General features: G+C 37.9%; 1 protein-coding gene and 1 pseudogene across 1 annotated transcript; one reads left to right on the top strand and one right to left on the bottom strand.

Moving 5' to 3' along the window:
- Nucleotides 1-5,920: 5,920 nt before the first annotated feature.
- LOC114287326 (magnesium transporter MRS2-4) lies at nt 5,921-23,606 on the bottom strand. The gene is made up of 4 exons (XM_028230643.2): nt 23,081-23,606; nt 21,338-21,786; nt 20,051-20,332; nt 5,921-6,386 (listed from the first exon to the last, which is right to left on the bottom strand). Exons 1-4 carry the CDS (start codon nt 23,382-23,384, stop codon nt 6,108-6,110), a joined length of 1,314 nt encoding a protein of 437 aa, XP_028086444.1. The 5' UTR covers nt 23,385-23,606; the 3' UTR covers nt 5,921-6,107.
- On the top strand, nt 8,743-15,882 carry LOC145804356 (enolase 2 pseudogene; annotated as a pseudogene).
- Nucleotides 23,607-23,978: the final 372 nt, after the last annotated feature.

Below are 23,978 nucleotides of genomic sequence, written 5' to 3'. Positions count from 1 at the left end.
TTCATGATGCATACTAGTCTATCTTTGTTTGGTAATCTCTCTTGTCCTTGTTGATATTAAAATGAATGGGGGATTGTTGGACCGTTTTAATATCTTTTATTTATTTATTTATTTATGTACATTGTTCATGAATCTTCTTTTGTCTTATTCATGAATCTTATGTTATTCATGAATGGAGATTCATTGCTTTAGTGTCATTTTAGAGATTCATGAATGGAGTTTAATTAGAATTCATGAACTTGGTGGTGAATTCATATTTGGATACACTCTCCATTTTCTTTAGGTTCATGGTCATTATTATTTTTTGGTTTATTTTGTAAAGTCCTAATGGCCTATAAATAGTTCCTCTCTTCTACTCTTTTCTACACCAACACATCAACTATTTTCTATACAAGAGAGATTACTAGCAAAAAAGGATGTTTTTCTTGGTGGAGCTTTGGATTCACCATCTTGTGCAGAGTTGGCCTAACATACAACAAGTGGTCGGGCTGTTGTACCCTAGAGGGAGCAAGTCATAGTTTTGTGACTGCTGCATCGGTATTTGGGTTCTTCTTACCGTAGTGAGCTTGATCTCCTTAAAGAAAATGAGATATCTGTGCATTAATCTGATCTATTTATATCTCTTTTTCTTTGCATTATTTATCAATAAAATATATTTTTTCTGTTATTTTCACCAACAAAAACAAATTACAAGTTTTACCTTTTAATTTAAACTCAAATTTTGATTTAGTCTCATATATTAATATTCACTCAAAATTGTGAATGGTGAGTAATATGTAGGGATGGCAATTTGAACCCAGCCCGACGGGGACCCGACCCCCCGACCCCAATCAGAATAGTTTTTCCCCGAAAAATACCCCCGTGGGGACGGGGATGGTATTTGAAATTAAATCCCCAAAGCATTTCGAGCCGGGGACGGGGATAACATTCACAGCCCCGGACCCAGCCCGTCCCCGTCCCCGTATCTCCCCGTAGTGCTATTATGAGTATGCCCCTGTGTATATATATATGTGTGTTTAGGGTTTGTTGACACAATCACCACACAAACAAACACAACGAGGCTGCTCTTTCTCTCACTCTCTCACTCTCACCGCCGTTCTCTCTACTCCCTCAGACCACGTCTCTCATCTCTCTCTCCCTCTCCCTCTCTAAACAGATCCGTCGATCCTGCCTCTGTCATCATCATATAGATCAGATCTAAACAGATCTGAACAGATCCGCCGATCCTTCACCACCACTGCCTTCGTCGCCGCCTCTGTGCCGGCCTTCGTTGTCCGGCGATCCTCCACCACCACCGCCTCTGTCCGGCCTCCGTTGTCCGGCGATCCTCCACCACCACCGCCTCTGTCCGACCTCTTCACAACACCGCCTCTGTCCGGCGATCTGCAGATCTGAACATTTTCGCTACACCGCCTCTGTCTGGGTTACATTCTTCTGTGCTGTTTGTTCTCTAAATGAATTGACTTTTTTTTATCAACTCAAAGTCAATCTTTGGTAACATGTTTTCATATATAACCATTTTGTTGTAGCAGATCATAGAGAGAGACATACCAATGGTTGAATTCATGTCTTCAAAAGAGTTTGAATCATCAAGTTCTTCAAGGGATAGAAAGCGTCGCTATAGGCATTCACCTTACCAGACTCAAATGCTTGAAACATATGGCCAAAGTTCATTTTTTTTTTTTTTTGGGTCCGCTGTATGTGTATATGACTTTATAGATATAGCGTTTTATAACCTGTTTATTTATTTATTTTTTTCATCTATCAGTTGATCATTCAAATTCTCTCTACGAACTTTTCTTTGCTTGAATTCATGTTGATTTATTACATTGTATCTGATGAATTTTGAACTACTGTAACACATCTTTGTTATCCTGAATACAACAGCTTGAAATTATTTTTGTTGTTGTTTTTGTGTTAAAAAAAAATAAAAATGAATAGGTCGGGGATTTTCGGGGTCGGGAAAACCCGATCCTCAATCGGGGGCGGGGTCGGGGGGCCGATGGGGTTCCCGTCGGAGATCGGGGACGGGAAATTTCTCACTATCGGGGATCGAGGACGGGGAGTGTGGTCTCCGATCCCGCCCCGCTCCGTTGCTATTCCTAGTAATATGGGTGAACAACTCAGTATTTATTACAATTAAAAACAAAAGTAAAATTTTAAAAAAATTATCTAGATGACTCTACCTAATCCCGCTTTTTTGTTTTCTATAAGGATAATTTTATGTATTACAAAAAAAATTTAAAAATTATGGCCACAACTTAGACTTGTCGTGTCAAAATGACCACCTGATATTATTTTGGTAAATAATAGTACATTAAAGAATTGATTGATTGTGAACCAAAAAAATGCAAGTGACTTTTCTTCTTTTCAAAGAAAGGGAAAGTCTGAAGCATTTACCACGAAATTTTCTTTCCAAACTTTCTTGGAAAATGGATCAGGTTAGGGTCACCAACTAATTTTATTTATAAAAAAAGAAAAGATTTTTGATTTCTTTAAGACTCACGTATATATCTTAATAGTTTGACTTATTATTTTCATTAAATAATATTAAAAAAATTATTAATTGTTAATTTTTAATAATAGTTTAAAAAATGTATTACAAAAAATGTCACTAAATTATAAATTTTACCGATAATTTTAAAAAATTATCACAAAAAAATGTCACTAATATTTAACTTACAAGACAATTCAAAAAATGTGTCACATAAAAAGTCTTTGATTATAAGTATTAGCGACAATTTATAAAAACTGTGACCAAAAAAATCGTTAATTATCAATTTTTAACGACATATGTAAAAAAATTGTAAGAAAAAATTATTTTTAGTGACGATTTTATTATGATTTATTTTTAATAAGACTTTGTGAGAATTAAGTCCAATTATTAAGACCTATTGGTAGTTTGCCTTTTTTCGCTTAACTGTATCCTCTAAGAAAATAAGGTACACCATATACATCTTATAATTAAAAATATATATAATTTTAATTTTTTGAGTCATAACTAAAAAAATTGTCATAATTAAACATAACATAAAACATAATTAAATAACTTATATGTCATAATTAAAAAAATGACATAATTAAAAATACATATAATACACCCTTTTTAAAAATGTATATATTAGAATTTCCTTATCCTCTATACTATTCTTAAATATATTTTTGTCCCAAATTCACTAGTTATTACTAATTTTTATCCCAAATTCCCTAAAATTGTGTTTAGTTTGAAAATTTGAAAGAAAAAAAAATAGGTAAAATATAAATAAAATATACCTATATTTTATCTAATTTCAAACAACTTTGTTATTTCTCTTTCAAATCTCTTCACAAATCTTCCAATTAAATACAACCTCAATTTCACAAAATTAGAGCCAGGGTGATAAATCATGAAATGAGGATTATCAACCCTTGGTTTGATTATAATATAGTTTTGGATATATATATATATATATATATATATTTTTAATGATGCATGTTTTTTTATCAATCGATACAAGAGTAATTACAAATACAAAAAATATTACATTAAATAAATCACTATTACCAAGCCTAATAGTTACGAATTGTTAAATACAACTCTGTAATGGGAAAGAAAAAAATATTATCACAAAGAATATCAAACTCCTCTTTATAATAGTCGAATTTGAAATCTCACACCATAAGTGACGTTATACAACCACTAGGCCAAAGATCCTCATTCCGTGATGCAATTCAAGCGGACCTAACTCACAATAACCTTAATCTAACTCACAAAATTTTAAGATTAAACAATATAATTTTAAATTTAGTTTGAATTTAACCAAGGTGTTCCGGATAGGTGATTTATTTGTATTGATTGTTAGATTTGTAAATATATAATTGTTCAATTTGATATAATTATTTTCATATTTATAGTTAAACTCCTATCACTTGATATAAAAATTAAAAAACAAAAAACAAAACAAAACCATTACAAACCTTGAAACTCTTTTCATACATAAATTTAAACAAAGAGTAAAGATTGTTGATGATATTTCCGGGGCCGGCTAGTAATAAAAGTAATATATTTACAATGTTTGGTTTTTTTTTTTTAAATAAAAAAGAAAAAGAAAAAAAGTCAGCATACAAACAATTGAAAACAAACAGAAGAATTGGAGGAAAGGGAACTAACGGAAAATATTACCAATTTATTTGGGAGAAAAATATTTTCACAGCCACCATCACCTGGCGACGCCAACTCAACTCACTGATATGGATTCAGACAAAGATGATGGAAACTAATGCAACATGAAAGTACACTCAATAATAAATTAACTAAACTCGAAGCACCATCAAAACAGAGTTATAATTTTACCCAAGATTACCTTTCCTTTCATTGCTCTCTACAGGATCGATATTGTGTAGTTCAATTGGTTAAACGCTCAACAATTAACCAGACGTCCTAGGTTCAATTCTTACTGCAAAGTATACCCTATATACACTTACGGCTCGTCTGTTTTCAGAAATAAATAAATTGAGTGACATTGTTAGTGAGAGAATTATTAATGAAAAGACTAACAAAAATTATGAGATGAATTACACTAATGGTCCTTATAATTTGGAACTTGTATCATTTTGATCTCGGACTTTTCAATTGTGACACATTTGACCTTAAATTTTAAATTTTATTCCAAATAAGGACAATTGTAGATACTATGGGATTTTTCAAGAACAAAATTGTCAATTTGATAAAATATAAATTAATTTGACAAAAATAAATCTCACAAAATTATTTTTGAATTTTTAAAAATTATTTCTAACTACTAAAGATAAAATTATATAAATTTGATAAATTTTTTAGATATTTATTTATTTTTTTACCAAATTAATTTTTATTATGTATTTAGATGATGATCATGTAAAATTAATTTTTAAAAATTAATTATGTAATTTTTATTCATTTTTATCAATTTTACATAATTTTATTTTTGGTGAGTAAAAATAATTTTTAAAAAATTTAACAATATTTTTTTGACATTTATTTTTGTCAAATTAATTTATATTTTATCAAATTAACGATTTTACTCTTGAAATTAAACAATTGTATATTCAATTGTCCTTATTTGAAATAAGATTCAAAATTTAAAATTCAATGCATTATAATTGAAAAATCAAGGACTAAAGTGACATAAGACCCAAACTATAAAAACTATTAGTGTAATTTGCCCAAAATTATATTTGTTTGATAACCAGTAAACTAACAATAGTTCCAGCTTGTTTTGAGAGATAGAGATGAAATTAACTATATAAAATTGCACAAATACCCTTATTGCAGTACTATCAAACTTAGACTTATACCAATTAATAAATGCATTATATATTTTAATATTAAAAAAATATTTTATAAATATTAAAATTATATTTTATAAATATATATATTTTTGGCACTATTTCATTTTTTTAATATAATTTTTTTTTTGTATAAATATCATTATACTATTATATTTTTATATTAAAAATTATTTTGATATAAAGAATGGTGGAATAAAAAATGATGAATTAATTAAAAAATGATAGAAAAAAAACTATACTAATCAAGTAGAATAAATAAATTAAGATAATTCCAAGACATTGTTTTTCTAATATTATCTCCCATAAGGAATTACTAATCCCAACCACAAAAGCCAATCATAATCCCAAGATATTATGAATCCATTTCCTATTTTACAAACACTATTAATGAATCCTACATCCATCCTAATTCAATGCCATCTCCTATAACCCAAAACAAACAGACCCCACAGAGGAACGCATCTTCAAAACACAACAAAATCCTCAATTCTAACGGCAAATTCATAATGCAATAAAAATGGCATGAAACCGCATTTTCTAATTTAAAGAATTTCCAAGCTGGAACTGAAAATAAGCAGATGTATGGCAGATTATGAGGGGAACAACGATCTAATCAGATAATGTTACATCCCATATAACATAAACTAAACGTATTAATACAACATAAAAGGCACTTTGATACTGGCCTGAAGCTGCAGCTTGTAATTTGAAGACTTTCTAGGGCAGAAGGAATAATAAGCTCAGGAAATTTCTCAATATAATGTTAAAAGACAGGTATAGCAGATTAAGAGGGGGACTCAAGATCCAAGCAGCTTCTTCGATCTGGCGTATCCAAAAATAAGCACAAAAGCAAATACAGAGGAACCCATACAAACTCCATAGAAATAGCCGAACACCCCATTAGTATTGGATATTGGAGAAGGGAGATTCATACCAAATATCCCAGAAATCATATTACCAACAGAAATAGCTAATGATGCGATGGACAATGTCAACTGGAGTTGAATAAGTTCATTTCGCTGATTGTCGAGTTGGATATTGACATAATCCTCTGTATCATCAATATACTCACGAACCTGCAATTACATTGAGAAATTTTTTTCATAATACAAAAAAGAAAATGAATGTAATCATTATTCTCATGCGTACCGTTTGAAGGAACAACATCAATGCATTATACCAAATACACATCAATAGATTCAGTGACAAGAAAGATTACAAGATACCAAACTAAGCAAACCACCCCGCATGCCTCCTGATCTACAAACCCGTGCCTATACCTAACTAGAACCCTAAAAAACCTATCAACAATTTTCAATGGTATTCTTCCATCTCAAAATATGAAACTAAATACAGACTATGTTTGGATGGGGCAAGAATGGAGAGGCAGAATGAAAATCTAAATGAAGTAGCCTTCATAACTGTTAAGTTGGTAATGAGAGAGAGAAAAGAGAGAGACTGGAATGAAATGTGAAGTTACTATCTGTTATTGTATATCTGTATGTCTATTACAAGAGAATGAATTCTCTCTTTTTATAGAGAGGAGAGGGAGACAATGCACATGGGTTAGCACATGGGTTGGCTCTCTTTACAGCTGGTTAGCTCTCTTTACAGCTGAAGGTAGTGTGGTAGTGGTGCTCTTTACAGAAGTGGGTCTCTTTACAGCTACAACTATAGTATTTTATATGATATGTTAACAGCCCCCCGCAAACTCAAGGAGGGTAGGCATCGACCAAGTTGAGTTTGGAAACAAGATCACGGAAGCGCCCAGGAGGATGAGCCTTGGTGAAGATATCAGCAGGTTGATCGGCAGAAGTAATGGGGAGAAGATGAACAGTACCACGTGTAACATGCTGTCGAATGAAATGGCAATCAATCTCAATATGCTTGGTGCGATCATGAAAAACATCATTGTGAGCAATCTGAATGGCACTCTGATTGTCACAATAAAGAGGGGTAGCGCCAGAAGAGAAAACACCCATATCAGTGAGGAGCCAGCGAAGCCAGAGAAGTTCTTGAGTAGTATCAGCAAGGGCTCGGTATTCAGCTTCGGTGCTGGAACGGGCAGTGAGGGATTGTTTTTTGCTACGCCAAGTAAGAAGAGAATCCCCTAAGAAGAAACAAAATCCCGTGGTGGAGCGTCGATCCGTAGGATCCCCAGCCCAATCAGCATCAGAGAAGGCACGCAGTTCAAGGGATGAGGAAGCAGAGTAGTGAAGGCCATGGAACAGGGTGCCTTTGATGTATCGAAGGATGTGGAGTAGAGCAGTATAGTGGGGAGTGCGAGGAGTCGACATGTACTGACTAACAATGTGAACAGCATAGGCAATGTCAGGACGAGTCACTGTGAGATAGACAAGACTGCCGACGAGCTGACGATAAAGAGTAGCATCAGGGAGGAGAGCCCCATCGAGAGGAGTGAGGCGAATCTGAGGATCAACTGGAGTAGATGTAGTTTTGCAATCAGTAAGACCAGCACGAGCCAGAAGATCGGATGCATATTTGGCCTGAGATAAATAAGAGCCGGTAGAATCATGAGAAACCTCAAGGCCTAAAAAGTAGTTGAGAGTACCAAGGTCCTTCATCTCAAACTGATGGTGGAGAAACCGTTTGAGGTGGAGAATACCAGCAGCATCATTACCAGTGATAATCATATCATCCACATACAGAAGGAGAAGAGTGGTACCATGAGGAGTAGTCCGTATAAAAAGAGCAGAGTCATAGGAGCTAGAGGTGAACCCGAAGTCATGAATGGTAGAACTGAACTTGGCAAACCAGGCGCGGGGTGCTTGCTTGAGGCCATAGAGGGCACGCTGTAGTTTGCAAACCTTATGAGGGGGAAAAGTAGACCCAGGTGGAGGTTGCATGTAGACCTCCTCAAGAAGATTACCATTGAGGAAGGCATTTTTGACATCCATCTGAAAAAGGTCCCAGTGGCGAGCAGCAGCAACAGCCAGTAAACTGCGAACAGAGGTAAGCCGAGCAACAGGGGAGAAGGTTTCCTCATAATCAATCCCATATTCCTGGTTGAAACCCTTGGCAACAAGACGAGCTTTGTAGCGTTCAATAGAGCCATCAGAATGAGTCTTGATTTTGTAAACCCATTTGCAGCCAATCGCAGTTTTGCCAGGAGGAAGGTCAACAAGATCCCAAGTATGAGTTTTGTCCAAAGCCTGAAGTTCATCAGTCATAGCTTGCTGCCAAAGAGGATTAGTACAAGCCTCACGATAGGAGGTAGGTTCATAAGTAGAAAAGGCAGCAGACCCAACAATATAATCACGAAGGTGAATAGGAGGTTGAGTTACCCGGCGTGGTCGACCCGGAGGAGGATCGGTGGGGGGAAGAACCGGTGGAGAAGAAGGTGGTGCAGGAAGAGGTGGACCTTCAGGGAGAGCAGTCTGGTCGGGAGCAGGAGTGAGCAAAGGCGTCTCAATGACGGAGGGACCTGTATCAAAGTCATCAGAGAAGAGATCGATGGAAGGATTAGTAAACAGTACATTAGTGGAAAGTGCAGGTAAGTGAAAGGAGGATAGAGAGGAAAACATTTGGTGCTCCCAAAAAACGACATGGCGGGAGATACGAAGACGTTTAGAGAGAGGGTCCCAACAGCGAAAACCTTTATGTTCAATTCCATACCCAAAAAAGCAACAAAGACGGGAACGTGGTTCAAGCTTGGTGCGTTCATGGGGTTGAAGGAGAACAAAGCAGGCAGAGCCAAAAACCCGAAGATTTGCATAGGGAGGGGGGGTGCCATGTAGACGTTCAAAGGGAGTGTGATTATGGATGACAGGGGAAGGAGCACAATTGATAGTGTAGACAGCAGTGAGGGCAGCTTCCCCCCAAAAGTTTTCAGGGCATGAAGAAGAGAGAAGGAGAGCGCGAGTAGTGTCAAGAATATGCCTATGTTTCCGTTCAGCACGACCATTTTGCTGGGACGTGCCAGCACAGGAACGATGAGGCAGTGTACCATGACTCTGAAGAAAAGAAAGGAAATCGGAATCCCGATATTCCATAGCATTGTCGGAGCGAAAAAGTTTGATGGTTTTAGAAAATTGAGTGCGGATCATTTGGGCAAATCGATAATAAATGGTTTTGAGGTCAGACCGAGTTTTCATGAGAAAAATCCAAGTAAACCGTGAAAAATCATCAATGAAAACAACAAAATAACGAGATCCCCCCATAGTAGTGGTAGGGGAAGGGCCCCAAATATCCGAATGTATAAGATCAAAAGGTGCACAAGAAATAGAAGTACTTTTATTGAATGATAAAGCAGGTTGTTTGGCAAGTTGACAGGGTATACAATCGAAAGTATCTGGAATTACATGACCCAATTGTCCACTAGAAACCAAAGACTGTAAGCGAGTACTAGAAATATGTCCTAAGCGACAATGCCAAAGATAAAAAGGAGATAATGAGGAAGCAGAGGCAGGAGCAGCGATCTGAGGAGAGGCAGGAACATGAAGGTGAATGAGCTCATAGAGACGTCCGTGCTTACGGCCGATCCCAATAGTCTGCCTCGTCTGAGGGTCCTGCACCAAACAATGAGTAGCAGAAAAGGTGACAGTTAGACCAAGTTCACATAATTGACCAATAGAGATAAGGTTTAAAGTGAGAGCAGGGATATGATAAACTTGAGGTAAAGTTAAGGAAGAGGTGGAGACAGTACCAAGATGACGGACAGTCATGAGAGAACCATCAGCAGTTTGAATTGAGGGAATATGAGGAGAAGAAGAGATGGAAGAAAATATAGTTGAACTGGAGGTCATATGATTACAACAGGCAGAATCAAAATACCAAGAAGAGTTACCTGGAATTACAGACAAGGCAGTAGGAGGAGGTGTACCAGAAGGGGAGAGAAGGTGTTTGAACATGGCCTCGACATCTGTTGGAGAAAAGAGAGGGGTAGACGGAGCCGGAGACTCAGAAAAACCCTCAGCGGCAGCAGCAGCAGTGGCGGTGTGAGGAGACGGATTCCCAGAATGAGATTGATTCCTGGAACGATGAAAGCTCCCCCGAGAAGAACCACCGCGAGAAGAGTGGCTGTTGGAGGATGAGCGGGATGGATGGCGAAAACAATCCTGTTGCAGATGACCAGGACTAAGTTTGTTGCAATATCGGCAGGTTCTGACCGGGCAATTGACCAGGAGATGTGTGGAAGGAAGGCCCCGATTCTGACAGTAGAGGCAGACAGTGGTCTGCTGGGTGAAGGATGGCCGGTACGGGGGAGTGGCAAGAACAGAGTCCACATGATGAGTTTGGAGAGTACCAAGACGAGTCTCTTCGGATAGCAACTCAGAAATAGCTTGTTCCAGAGTAGGCAAGGGATGGCGATGAAGAAGAGAGGCACGTACGGGCTCAAAAGATGAAGTGAGAGCCATGAGAAAGTGTACCAACCGTTGCTGATTACGATAAGCAGTAAATAAAACAGCATCTTCTGGGTGAGGCCAAGTTGGTTCGGAAAGAGCAAGCTGGTCCCAAACGGAGTACATTTGAGAAAGGAAGTCATTGATGGACTGACTAGATTCTTGGCGCATCCGATGAAGTTGGCTCTGAAGTTGATATTGATGAGCAAGACCAGTAGTCTGGTATCGGTCTTTCAAAAAATCCCAGATGTCTTTTGCAGGGGTAGTGACAGAGTCAAGCTGAAAGCGACCAAACTGAAGACTGATAGAGGTAACAGAAGTATTTCGAAACCAGGTAATGATCTGGTAATTCTTACTGTCCCAGTCCTCAAGGCGATCTTCATATGTAGAAGTAGCAGGAGAAACAGTGGTTTCAGCAGTGTCTTTGACCGGTGGGGTCATGTCCCCGGTGATAATTCGCCAGAGTTTCTTTCCTTTAAGGAAGGAAGACATGGCTTGGGCCCATAGAACATAGTTGGAACCATCCAAAATAACAGAAATGGGATGGGAGGCATCAGAACGATCCATAATAATAGCGGAGTAGGGCTAAATAGAGAGGGGGAGACCTGTAGGAGTAAAATTAGGTAAAACAGAGTGTACCAGTGAGTCCGGAAGGTCGAAAATAGCTAGGAAAGGTGGGCTGGGTAGAGATGATGTCAGCAGGATGGAAAATGATGTCAGCGGCGCACGTTAGCAGGGAAGGCGTGCGGCGCACGGTAGCAGAGGAGGCTGCCGGCGTAAGGTAGCAGAATGGTGCACGCGGGTGCACAATAGCTGAACGGCGCACGCGCGGCTCACGGTAGACGAACGGCGCACGCGGGTGCACGATAGCAGGCCCGGCGCACGACAGGGCAGGGTGGAAGGCGCGTGGCAGCGCGTGTGAGAGTGGCAACGGAAGCAGAGACGCGCCGAGCAAATAATCGGCGCGTGAGAGCGCGTGAAAGCTTTTCTGGGGATGATCTTGGTGCCGTTGGAACCGTAAGGAGATTCCGAGCTGTTTGATGTAGTCCACTGTGTACGGGACTAAGCAGCAAAATTGAAGAATGCCAGAAATGTATTACTGGGCTCTGATACCATGTTAAGTTGGTAATGAGAGAGAGAAAAGAGAGAGACTGGAATGAAATGTGAAGTTACTATCTGTTATTGTATATCTGTATGTCTATTACAAGAGAATGAATTCTCTCTTTTTATAGAGAGGAGAGGGAGACAATGCACATGGGTTAGCACATGGGTTGGCTCTCTTTACAGCTGGTTAGCTCTCTTTACAGCTGAAGGTAGTGTGGTAGTGGTGCTCTTTACAGAAGTGGGTCTCTTTACAGCTACAACTATAGTATTTTATATGATATGTTAACAATAACATTGCTTGGGTGCATCCAAGAAGTCGAATGTGATCCCAGCTACCTTTCTGAAGGCAGAATGAGATTTACATACTAAGTGGGACTCAATGATTTTTTTCTACGAACTGTCATTGTCCAATTAGGATCTATCTTACCAATGGTCTTGAAGGCCAGGTGGATCCAGTTAACCTCCTGACCTCAATATTAGAGGCTCAAGTGTCCACGTTGTCTTGCCTAGCAAAAACTTGAAAGATTAATACTGAAGTGACGCATTGAGCCTCAATATTAGAGGCACAAGTGACGCATTGCGCCTACCTCCGAGTGTTTCAAAAAATGAGCAAGGGGCGCCTGGGTGCGGTGAAAAATAGACAAGGGTCTCCGCGTTTTCTAGACGAGCGCGGATAAAGAAGCCAATCCAAAATTATAGGTTTAGGGTAACCACATAGAATATAAGAACTTTAACTGGTAAGACTGTGGAATTGGTAAATGTCATGATTAGGAGGAGAGTTAGTATAGCACAAGTATAAGAAACTAAGTGGACGGGTGAAAAACTTAGAAAATAGAGGATACCGGTTTTAAGTTATATTATAGTGGTAAGGATAGACACATGAATAGGGTAAGAATAATAGTTGCCAAGGGTCTTGTAGAAAATGTAATTACAGTCATTAGAAAAGTGATAGGATTTTGTTAGTTAAACTAGTTATTTGAGAGAATATAGTGAACGTTATTAGTGCATACGCCCCTCAAATAGGATTAAATGATCAAACTAAGATTAAATGATCAAACTAAGAGAGTTTTTCGGGAACAATGAATGAAGTATTATAGGAGATACCCGTAGGAGAGAACCAGTTATAGGTGGTGATTTCAATGGCCATGCAGAGTAGATAAACTAGGTTATGAGAGAGTGCATGGTGGGTATGGTTTTGGTGATAGAAATGAGACTAGAGAGAATATTTTAGATTTTGTGTTGGCTTCTGGCCTAGTAGTGCCTAATACTATGTATAATAAGATATGAGCATTTGGTAACCTTCAAGAGTGGGTCAATTAGGAGCCAAATATAGCAAGAAAAATTGATATAGAGAGAAATTGTATGTATTATGATTGATGTTATTGATATATTATTGATATAAATTACAGATGGTGAGGTACTCTTTATATAGGAGATGTAGTAGGTGAAGTGAAGTGGTAGGTGTAGTAGGTGATCGTAGTAGGCGGTGGTAGGTGTAGTAGGTGATGGTAAGATGGTAAGTGTAGTAGGTGTGGTAGTAGGTGTGGTAGATTTTAACAGCCCCCGCAAACTCAAGGGGGATAGGAACTAACCAACTTGAGTTTGGAGAGAGTAACAAAACAAGAAAATAGACGAATACATAAAATAAAAGAGGATAGGAGACACTGTATGGTCGTGTCAGACCGTTGTAAAAGACTGTACGGTTATGGCAGACCGATGTAGACGACAGTTTATGGGGTCATGTCGGACCGTTGTAGCAGACAATGTTGTGACAGTTGTTGTGACAGTTTACGGAGTCTTGCTGGACCCTTGTAGAAACTAACCGGAATCAATGTCGGGACAGTTTACAGAGTCTTGTCGGACCCATGAAGGAGCTAACCGGAATCAATGTCGGGACAGTTTACAGAGTCTTGTCAGACCCTTAAAAAGTCGCACCCTCAAAAGGTGTGCCTAATCTGTCAAAAAGGCGTGCCATCAAAAGGCGTGCCCATTCCATAAAAAGGTATGCCGGACATGATGGCGAGACGCGTGACCATCTTGGTTTGCGCGCCCAGGCTGTCGTTTGGCATCAAGTGGCGCGCGATGCGCGGATCGGCCCTGGCTATTTAAACCAAGGGTGAGGCGGAGGCTGTGCATACCAGTCTGAAACCTCTGAAACCAACCCGTCTCTGAAAAACGCTGCCTCTTCGGAGAGAGAAACTTTGGAACACTTTGTAACCCAGAAAATGGCTTCGTCTTCCCGCGGTCTGCTCACCCTCTTTCCCGACCTCAACGAGTCAACAAGAGAGATAACTGGTGCGGTGGCACTGGAACCTCAACCAAGTGCCCCGGAGTTTGCTCCGTTGAACTTTCCGATGCGGTCAGTGGAGCAAAGAATGGTAGTGCAGTCGGATGTGGAAGCCAATCAGTATACATTGAAGTCATGTGTGGAAACCATGACTGCGGTTACAAACTTGTCGAACCGGCTGCAGAGTAGGGCAAATGAGGTGCAGCAGTTAAACTCCCAGCTGACTCTGCTCCAACGCATGTATAAGGATGCGCGAGCAGAGATAAGTGTGCTAAAGACGGAAAACAAGGAGCTGAAGCGGAAGGCCACCGTGATGTTTCAATTTGGAGGTCCGCCATATGCTGCAGTGGAGGAGCAAGGTGGAGTGAACGTGCTCGGTGGCGTGGGAAACACGGAGACCGGACTGGCACGGGACACCCAAGATAAAAGTAAGAAGAAGAGACCTGCTGTAGAGTAGAGAAGGGAAAAGAAAAATCCCGCCTGTGGGTGGTTTTGGTTGGTTTGGTTTGGTTTGTTTGTTTGTTTGGTTTTTTTTTTTTTTTTTTTTTTTTTTTTTGGTGTAAAATGGGGATCGGGGTTGATCCCTGAAATGAATAAAATATGGTTTGGTGTGCAAAGCTATATATATATATATATATATATTTTTTTTTTATTGTGAAAAAGGGGACACAAAAAAAAATAAGATAAATAAATAAAAATTCTATGTTGTGGTGAGGAAGTCGGTGAGGGAGGTGCAAAAGGTGATTAAAAGAAATAAATAAAGAAAGAGTGTGATGATGGATATGGGTATAGATGTAATAAAGGAATGAAAAGAAATAAATAAATAAATAAAGAAAAGAAGAAAAGAAAATGGGTTTGTGCAAAAGTAGACAGAGTCGGTGCAATATATTATAATAAACATAAATATGTATAGATATATATTAAAATAAAAGAAAGTTGAGTGGATTGATTAAAAAAAAAAGGATTGTGTGTTTGAAAATGAAAAATAAAGAAAAGAAAAGAAAGGGGATCATGTGGTGAAAGAAAAAGGAGCTGTGGGTTTGAAAAAAGTAAAGAGAGAGAGAGGAATTTCGATGCAAGTTTTCTGACTCTTCTCAAAAACAACACAACAGTTCCACCCATCTTATTTCACACTTTTCTTTTATATATATATACTAAAATAATGGACCATCAAACCAAAACCAGAGGTGAAGGCAAAGCCTGTTGTTGAGGAGGTGAAAGATGAAACTACTGAAGCTACAGATGCACCGGCTGATCCTGCCCCAGCAGAACAGGCTCTAGAGGTGAAGACAGAGGCAGCTGAAGCAACGGATGTTGTAACAATGGTGACGATCAAAGCCGTCAAAGCTCGCCAGATCTTCGACAGCCGTGGAAATCCAACCGTCGAAGTTGATGTCATTTGTAATGATGGACCTTTTGCTAGGGCTGCTGTTCCTAGTGGTGCTTCCACAGGTGTTTACGAAGCTTTGGAATTGAGAGATGGGGGTTCAGATTATCTCGGAAAAGGTGTCCTCAAGGCTGTGAATAATGTGAATTCAATCATCGGACCTGCATTGATTGGCAAGGAACCAACAGAACAGACCAAAATCGACAACTTCATGGTGCAAGAACTCGATGGGACAGTTAATGAATGGGGCTGGTGCAAATGCTATATTGGCAGTTTCACTTGCTGTATGTAAAGCAGGAGCTATGAAGTGTTGTTGAAGAATCTGCCATGAAAGAAGAAATCGAGGAAATTTGGGTTTGTCCGGCGGGCGGCCAAGGCGAGATTGCCGCCCGCCGGTGAAACGAAATTACTAGGTTCTTAACCTTGCTCTGATACCAAGTAAGAAAAATTGATATAGAGAGAAATTGTATGTATTATGATTGATGTTATTGATATATTATTGATATAAATTACAAATGGTGAGGTACTCTTTATATAGGAGATGTAGTAGGTGAAGTGAAGTGGTAGGTGTAGTAGGTGATGGTAGTAGGTGGTGGCAGGTGTAGTAGGTGATGGTAAGATGGTAAGTGTAGTAGGTGTGGTAGTAGGTGTGGTAGATTTTAAATATATTACTTTCTAGTAAGAAAATGAAACTGTCTAAAATGCAGCGATTGTAAGGTAATTCCTGAAGAGAGCCTGACGTCTCAACATAAGATTTTTGTGCTCGATTTATGCTCTAAAGGGCAATACCAAACTCGGAAAGATAGTGGGCGTTGCAGACTAGATAGTGGGACCTAAAAGGGAATAAACTAGACACATTTAAGAATAGAATGGATAAAGAAGGTACTTGGGATTTGGAAGATGATGCTAACACTATGTGGAACTCGATGACCAATTGTATGAAGAGAATCTCAAGGAAAGTTCTTGAAGGGTCGAAAGAAAATAGACCTAATTTTAGAAAAACTCGGTGGTGGAGAGAGAAAGTCCAAGCAGTAATAAAGACAAAAAAAGAGAGCTTTAAAAAGTGACAGAATGATAGAACCAAGGAAAACCTTAAGCGCCATAGATTGGCCAATAAGGAGGTCAAAAAGTAGTGCGGAAGACTAAGTTGAAAGCCTATGATGACCTATACACTATATTAGATAGTAAGGAATGAGAGAATATACAAGCTTGCTAAGATAAGAGAAAACAAAACAAGAAATTGTAATTAGGTTAAGTATATCAAGAATGAGGACTTTAAGATGTTAGTGAAGGATGACGAGATTAAGGAGTGGTGGAAGAACTATTTTGAGAAGTTGTTAAATAAGGAACATAGAGGTAGGTCAAAAGGGAAGAAAGTAGGCAGTAATAAGGAAAACCAGGATTATAGATTCTATCGTAAGATTATAGACTTTGAAATGGATTTTGCAATTAAAAGATAAAATCGAACAAGGCTTTAGACTCGATGATATACCTATTGAAGTGTAGAAATATTTGCGTAAGAAAGGAGTTATTTGGTTGACTAGGTTATTTAGCAAGATTTTGTTAACTAAGAAGATGCCAGAGAACTGGAGGAGGAGTATTTTAGTGCCAATATATAAAAATAAAGGAGATGTCCAGAATTGCAACAATTATAGAGGAATCAATTTAATAGGTCACACAATAAAAGGGTGGGAAAGAGTGATGGAACATCGATTGCAAGATATAACAGAGGTGTCAGAGAATCAATTTGAGTTTATACCTGGTAAGTCAATAATGGAAACAATCTATTTTTTAAGGAGAGTAATAGAAAAGTATAAAGAAAAGAAACGAGACATTCATATGGTTTTTATCGATCTTGAGAAAGCATATGATAGAATGCCTCGGGATATAATCTAGTGAGTGTTAGAGAAGAAAGCAGTGACAAAAGGTTACATTGATTTGATTAGGGATATGTATAAAAGTGTGGTGACCACTATTAGATCGCCTGCGGGAGAAACGAGTAAATTTCCAATTACTATAGAGTTACACCAAGAATCAACCTTAAATCTTTATCTTTTCGCTTTAGTTATGGATTAATTGATGCGCAATATTCAGAATGATGTGTCATGATGTATGCTTTTTTGCAGATGATATCGTGTTAGTGAATGAGACTATAAAAGGAATTAACACTAAGTTGGAGATTTGGAGAAAAGTACTTGAATCTAAAGAATTTAGGATAAGCAGAACTAAGACAGAGTATATGGAGTGTAATTTTAATAACAGTCATAATAGAAGTACAGAAGAAGTGAAGATTGAGAACCAAGAACTACTTAAGAGTGAGTATTTTCGTTATTTAGAATCGATTATCACAACAACTGAGGAGATTAGAGCAGATGTTGTCCACAAAATTAAGACGGAGTGACTTAAGTAGAGGAGTGCTTCTGGAGTACTATGTGATAAACGAATACCCATTAGACTAAAAAAGAAATTCTATAGAACGGCTATTAGACCTGTAATGTTGTATGAGACAGAGTGTTGAGCAACTAAAAAACAACATGTAGATAAGATGAGTGCTGTTGACAAGGGCGAAAGGAAGGAGGGTTGGAGGGGTCCTAGCCCCTACAAACTTTTGAGAATACACTACATATACTAGGCATCTTCTATATATTTTCAAGGCACTGCAGTAAATGGCCCCTCCAAATTTATTTTGGCCATCCAGTCCTTGTCTCTAACTTAAGCCCAAAAGATCTCAACCTTTCATTTTATCTTACTTTTTGTTTTGTATTTCCTAGGTACCTTGTACTCTCAAAGGAGTTTATTAAACAATCTGTAACCTGTTCTCCATGTACTTTTGGAGCAGCTTTAAACCTTTTGATAATAGAATTCATTTCTTGCATTTTAATTAGTTTAGCAATGTTACAAACTCAAAAAAAAAAAAAAAAAAAAAAAAAAAAAAAAAAAAAAGAAAAGAAAAGAAAAAAATCAATGGTATATATTCATTGTAAGTATGACTCACATCTCACTAACTTTAAATCTACATCACACATACAAAAATTCAAAATAAATTTTCATGGTTCATAACATCTTTCTTTTCTTTTTTCTTTACCTCTGTCCATTTTCAGTCTTTCCCTTTTCACTCAGCAACACATCTTGATATTGCTATGATTTACATTCATATTTCTTTCATTCATTCATCACTAATTTACATTGTTATTACTTCTTTAAATTTCAAGCCATATGCTATTTATCACCACATTTATTTTAATTTTTTATTTTATTTTCTATGTGTATTTACACAATAAATATCTGTGCATATGTGAGGCATATGATAAAACCCATCATGGCACATGAGAAGTTACATAAAAGTAAAAAATTTTAATAAAACATTTAAGCGATACATACAGCCCGATTAAATTTTATATTAATTTACCATCATTTGATTCAAAATTTATTACATATAAAACAAATCTAACTAAACTCGTATGCCCAGTTAGACTTATCTCGCTACCATTATTTTGGCCCCCCAGTGATCGAACCCTGGCCTCACCCCTAGTTCCTGAGATGAGGATGTTAAGGTGGATGTTTGGCAAGATTAAAAAAAACAGAATTAGGAATGAGTATATTCGAGAATGGTTAAGAATACTACCGATAGAAGATAAATTGAAAGAGAATAGATTGAGATTATTTGGTCATATACAACGGAGACAAATAGAAACAGTAGTGAAGAGATACAATACAATGGCAATAGATAGTAGTGTTTTGGGGAAGGGCTAGACCTAGATTGACGTAGACTACTGTAGTGAATAGAGATAAGAATCTCCTCAATAGGACTAACGAAATAACCTTGGATAGAGTTGAATGGAGAAGAATGATTCATGCAGCTGACCCCATTTGATGGGACTTATTGGTTTGGTTGCGTCCTTGAAACTATTGTACTATTGGTTGTGTTAGTGATGGTGGGGTGGTGGTGGTGGTGGCGGCAGGGTGGAACATTTGTTTCTGCATTCTATAGAGCATCAAGAGACGTTCCTTGGAAAGTGCTCTACAGATACAAAGGACAAATTTGTGAGGAGCTATTGACTTTTGCCTCTCTAGAAATTGACTCAGAAGATCGTACAGCAGCTGCAATATTTCTTCAATCAACCAAAGTTGTGTTTCCTAGAGTCACATAGGTGGTTGGTTGGGTTAAATAATCCACCTTCACAAAATGCTTAACCTTAATTCTATGAAATTAGCTTGCCATCCTTCAAAATATACAATGTGCAGTGAAAATTCAGGCCTCGTTTGGGAACAGGCTAATTTAGTAACTTTTTGGCTATTTAGCTAAAAAGATAGGTAAAAAAAACTTGTATGTTTGGGATGACTTTTTGGCTAATTACGAAAAGATGTGCAAAAAGTAGAGAGAAAAGAGAATCTTTGACTTTTTGGTATGGGTTGTTGACTTTTTGGCTAATTTAGTAACTTTTTGGCTAATTGGCTAAAATAGCCTCTTACCAAACGAGGCCTCAATGTAGGAACAATGTCATAAGATGGTTTAATGTAATTAGTTTATTTTGGATTATGTTCATGCTATTGTCAAGAAGAGTAACACTTGCTATTGTCAAGAAGAATAATACTTACAGATAGTATCTTGTCACGGGTACCATCCACCTGCATGAAATAAGCCTCGAGCAACATTTCTAGATCTTCCACATCATGGTCATTCAAATGGTTGCTCGACAATAAACTTCCACTCCTGTTAGAACCAAGACGGCGAGGTTGATGTCCGGCACTGACAATGCTGTTAGAAGCTGTACCTGCTAAATAAGCCTCAAATTGCTGACTCTGAATCCATTTCCTTGTTAAGTATAAATGTGCCATGTTTTCGTTGTCATCTAAAAGATGTTCAATTTCATCATGCACCTAACACCAAACAAGCATTTGCTCCACATTAAAAGTAATACAACAAATAAATGAAAAGGCATAGAATCAATCACATGTAAAAACATCAATACACGTTTAGTATAAAGGCTACCTACACATTATCAGTAGATGCTTCCTTAATTTGAACTTTGCAAGGAAATGGCTCAATGGACAATAAATGACAAGAAATAGGTCTCAATTAAGATTGAGAGACTCCAGCTACACCTTCATAATTTTATGACGATTGATGATCCTTCGGTTGCATTTATTGCACAATTTTGATAGATGTGCAAACTACTTGTGGGAATTAGAGCATATCCCGCCAAAAGAAGTCCATGTCTGAACTCTTTGCTATGTTCATGCATGCACAGTTCAGTATTTAGTTCTCTTCAGTATATTTAACTGCTCCTGCATGGAATGGCACCACAAGGGGGCACTGAAATCTATGATAATTAACATGTATTATGAAGCATGCCACTAAATTACAAGACTAGAGCACAAAAAGTGTTTGAGAGTGCAATTAGCCTTGAATCATTAGAAGTCCTAAATTTCCCACTAGCTATTAGCCTCCAACAGCACAAAAGCTGTAAAAACCAGTTTCTAAATTATCTCAACACGCTATTCTACTTCAATGAACCTCTCCTCCCTAAAGGACATCTGATTCATCTTGCCAAATAGCCACTAGAAGGATACACCAAACACATCCATAAATTCTTTACATGCAGATAAACAAAAGAGGGGAAACAAATGCAACAAGACCCAATTGCCACCAATTTGGCCGATGACTGACATCTACACTCTGACTTGGTTTTACACTTCATGCAAAGAAGATACACAATTTAAAATAGACTACCGGGGATACACGGGCTTTCCTCTTTTCGCACGTATAAGTTTTCCACATCAACAAAGTTGATAAAACAAAAATAAATAAATAACTAGCAAGTGCACCAACACCATGAAGTAATCTGTTGTAACTAGTAGAAAAGAGAAATCAATAATGTATACCTTTTGTACCCGTGCAAGTAAACGGGTCAGATTGCTTTTCAAACTCCTCACATGCTCAAGATTCTCGGTGCTAACATTCCTTGCCAGTTCATCCAATGCAGGGTATGCATCTCTCTCAAGGTCTGCTACACTAGAGTCCAAATATGCACAGACAACCTCCAATGCAATCCCGAGAACTTGAAACTCAAATGGGAGGTCACACTGCAAACCTTCAATAGCTTCAGGAACGGGTAACCATTGTCCCCCAGATGATAATTGCATTTCATTATCTTGTACATCCATTTGACCCCCTCCTTGACTTTTGGACACGCTTTTATGAGGAAGTTGTTGCCGCAGCTGATCCACAAACGGACGAACCTCCTGGCGGAGAGGATCAAGCAACAACACTTCGTCAGCTGTAACTATAGCCTTTATAAACTCTAAGTTGACAACCATAGCTTTCTCCCTAGCTGCAGAAGGGAACAATACAAATTCACTCTCATCACAACCAATCATATATAGAAACGTATGGATCTATGCAGGTATCACTGGCAGCAAATGAAAATTAAATAAATAAATTCCACCCAAATCATTATAACAGAAAAGAGATTCAGGGGCTTCTTGATGAGTTGATGCTGGACTACATGAACAGAAAACAGAGAATCTATTAGGGCATAAAGAAACAAAAACAGATGTGACTAAGGGATTGTTTGGCAACCCCATTAAATGCTTAAATCTAAAAACTTTTAGTGACCTATTAAGTGTTATAGTTAACACGTTCAAACTCAAAATTTTACATCAAAGAGCTTCGACTCATCACTAAAGGATACATGTGATTTTGACTTGTATTTATAATGCATAAACTTAAACTTTCAAAACTTTAGTGCTTATGAATTTTCAGTACTATTAATGAGGTTGAAGAAGACCCTGAAGTGTGAGCTAACACCCTTCCATCCTTGCCTTATTTTCATTTTTAATTTTAGAAAAATCCATATTCGTACTCATTCTCCCCAGAACTCCAACTATAATAAGTAGTCTAAACTCAAACTCATGTATTACCCCACTCATACTCAGCAAAAGCAGCCATATACCCTGATTTTAATGGCTGGCTGTGCTGCATCAATTTTCGCATCAGAGCTCTGCCACAATGCTTCCACATTGTGGAAGATGCTACAAAAGCAGATTGACAGAGTGATTGTGATGTGAGATGAATCACTCATCCAGTTTCCACAACAAGAAGACAGGCAAAACTCAATCCTCAACACCCGTATCACAGGCTGATGATACTTTTGATGGCATGTCGACCAAAATCACGTCAAGGTAAGATTCAAAATTCTTCTAACTTTAGAGTTACAAGACAATTATGAATGAAAAAATAAATAAATAAATAAAATCAATTCAAGGTCATGAAAGGTAGATATTAAAGTCAAAGTATATATATATATTAAGTTTGAGAAAAAAAAATTTGTCAACAAGACCTATTAAGGGCATGTCTCCAATCCCTGAGTCAAACCTATCGAACTTCAATTTGAGTAAAAATCACTCCAAAAATCCTCCACTCCTTGACCCAAACTTAGACCAAAATCAATGGGAAACTTAGTCAAGTGTATTTTGTGGGTCCTAAATTTACCACTTCGAAGCTTGTACTAAAATTTATTGTTCCATATTAATTGTTCATATCAAAGTAAAGAAATTAGAGTAAAGTTTAGAGTTGTGAATGAGAGAATGTGTTAACCTAGAAGATGAAGGACTGAAAATGATTACCAAGGATATTGGAGGAGTGAGAGAAGAAAGGGCCAAGGATCCTCAAATCCCTAACAGGAATAGAGACGCGCTTGATGATTGTGCTCCTGTCGCACTCGATGAGCTCCGATTGCCCAAACTTATCCAACCTCATCCACAGCCTCGCCCCTCCTGCCTTCTTCTTCGTCTTGCTCGACGACCCAGCCACCATCGCCGACATCGACTTATTATTCGGCGACGGAGGCGCCGTCGCCGCCGTCTGACTCGACTTCTTAGGGCGGCGACGGCTCATCTTCCGGCCAAAACAGAATGGCCCCTTCCCCATTCTCTCTCTCTCTAATGCCTCCCTCCTGCTGTTTTTGGATTTTGACTTTCTCACTCTAGATTTGTGTCTATGTCTCTCTCTTTCTGTCTAGACCATGCTTGCTTTAAACTGTCTTCTTCTCCTTCTTCCTCTCCCGCCATAGAAAAGCCTTCTCCGGATTGTTTTTGTTTTTATTTTTGTTTTTTAACTTTCAGGTTTCAGGCGTGGAGGGAGCCGTCAGCTGTGTAGGTCAAAGCTTGGATCCCTTTTATTAATTAATTCAAAATTATGGGGCGGGAAAAAAAACACTTAAACTTGCATAGTTTGGATTTTTAAGGTTCATTTTTTAGAAAACTAAAAAAAAAAATGATATATTTTTTGGGTAAATTACATTTACCTCTCCTGAAGTTTCTGATAAATACAGGGACCTCTCCTGTGGTTTGAATAATTACAGTAACCTCCCCTACTTTACCTGACAATATCAAGATTCCCCTGCTGTCAAAAATCACTAAACGGTGTCACTTTTTCCTTCGAAAATTACTTTATTGCCCTTCCCTTTAAAAATATTAAAAAATATTTTTGAATTAGAGGATAAGTTTAGAGTGTTTGGAACAA

Source organism: Camellia sinensis, chromosome 12 (assembly GCF_055761805.1).
Source record: "Camellia sinensis isolate YWXY chromosome 12, ASM5576180v1, whole genome shotgun sequence".
In the NCBI taxonomy this organism is placed as follows: Eukaryota; Viridiplantae; Streptophyta; class Magnoliopsida; order Ericales; family Theaceae; genus Camellia; species Camellia sinensis.
The sequence above is the reverse complement of the archived record's forward strand: the minus strand, read 5'-3'. Positions and strand labels throughout refer to the sequence as shown.

Bases quoted from the DNA above. Each gene is read 5' to 3' on its own strand.
- LOC114287326 (XM_028230643.2), bottom strand. From the start codon at position 23,384: ATGGGGAAGGGGCCATTCTGTTTTGGCCGGAAGATGAGCCGTCGCCGC. The intron at 21,787-23,080 runs GTAATCATTTTC...TCCCTTCTGCAG, and splicing joins TCACTCCTCCAATATCCTTG to CTAGGGAGAAAGCTATGGTT. The intron at 6,387-20,050 runs GTAAGTATTATT...ATGTAATTGCAG, and splicing joins CCCGTGACAAGATACTATCT to GTTCGTGAGTATATTGATGA.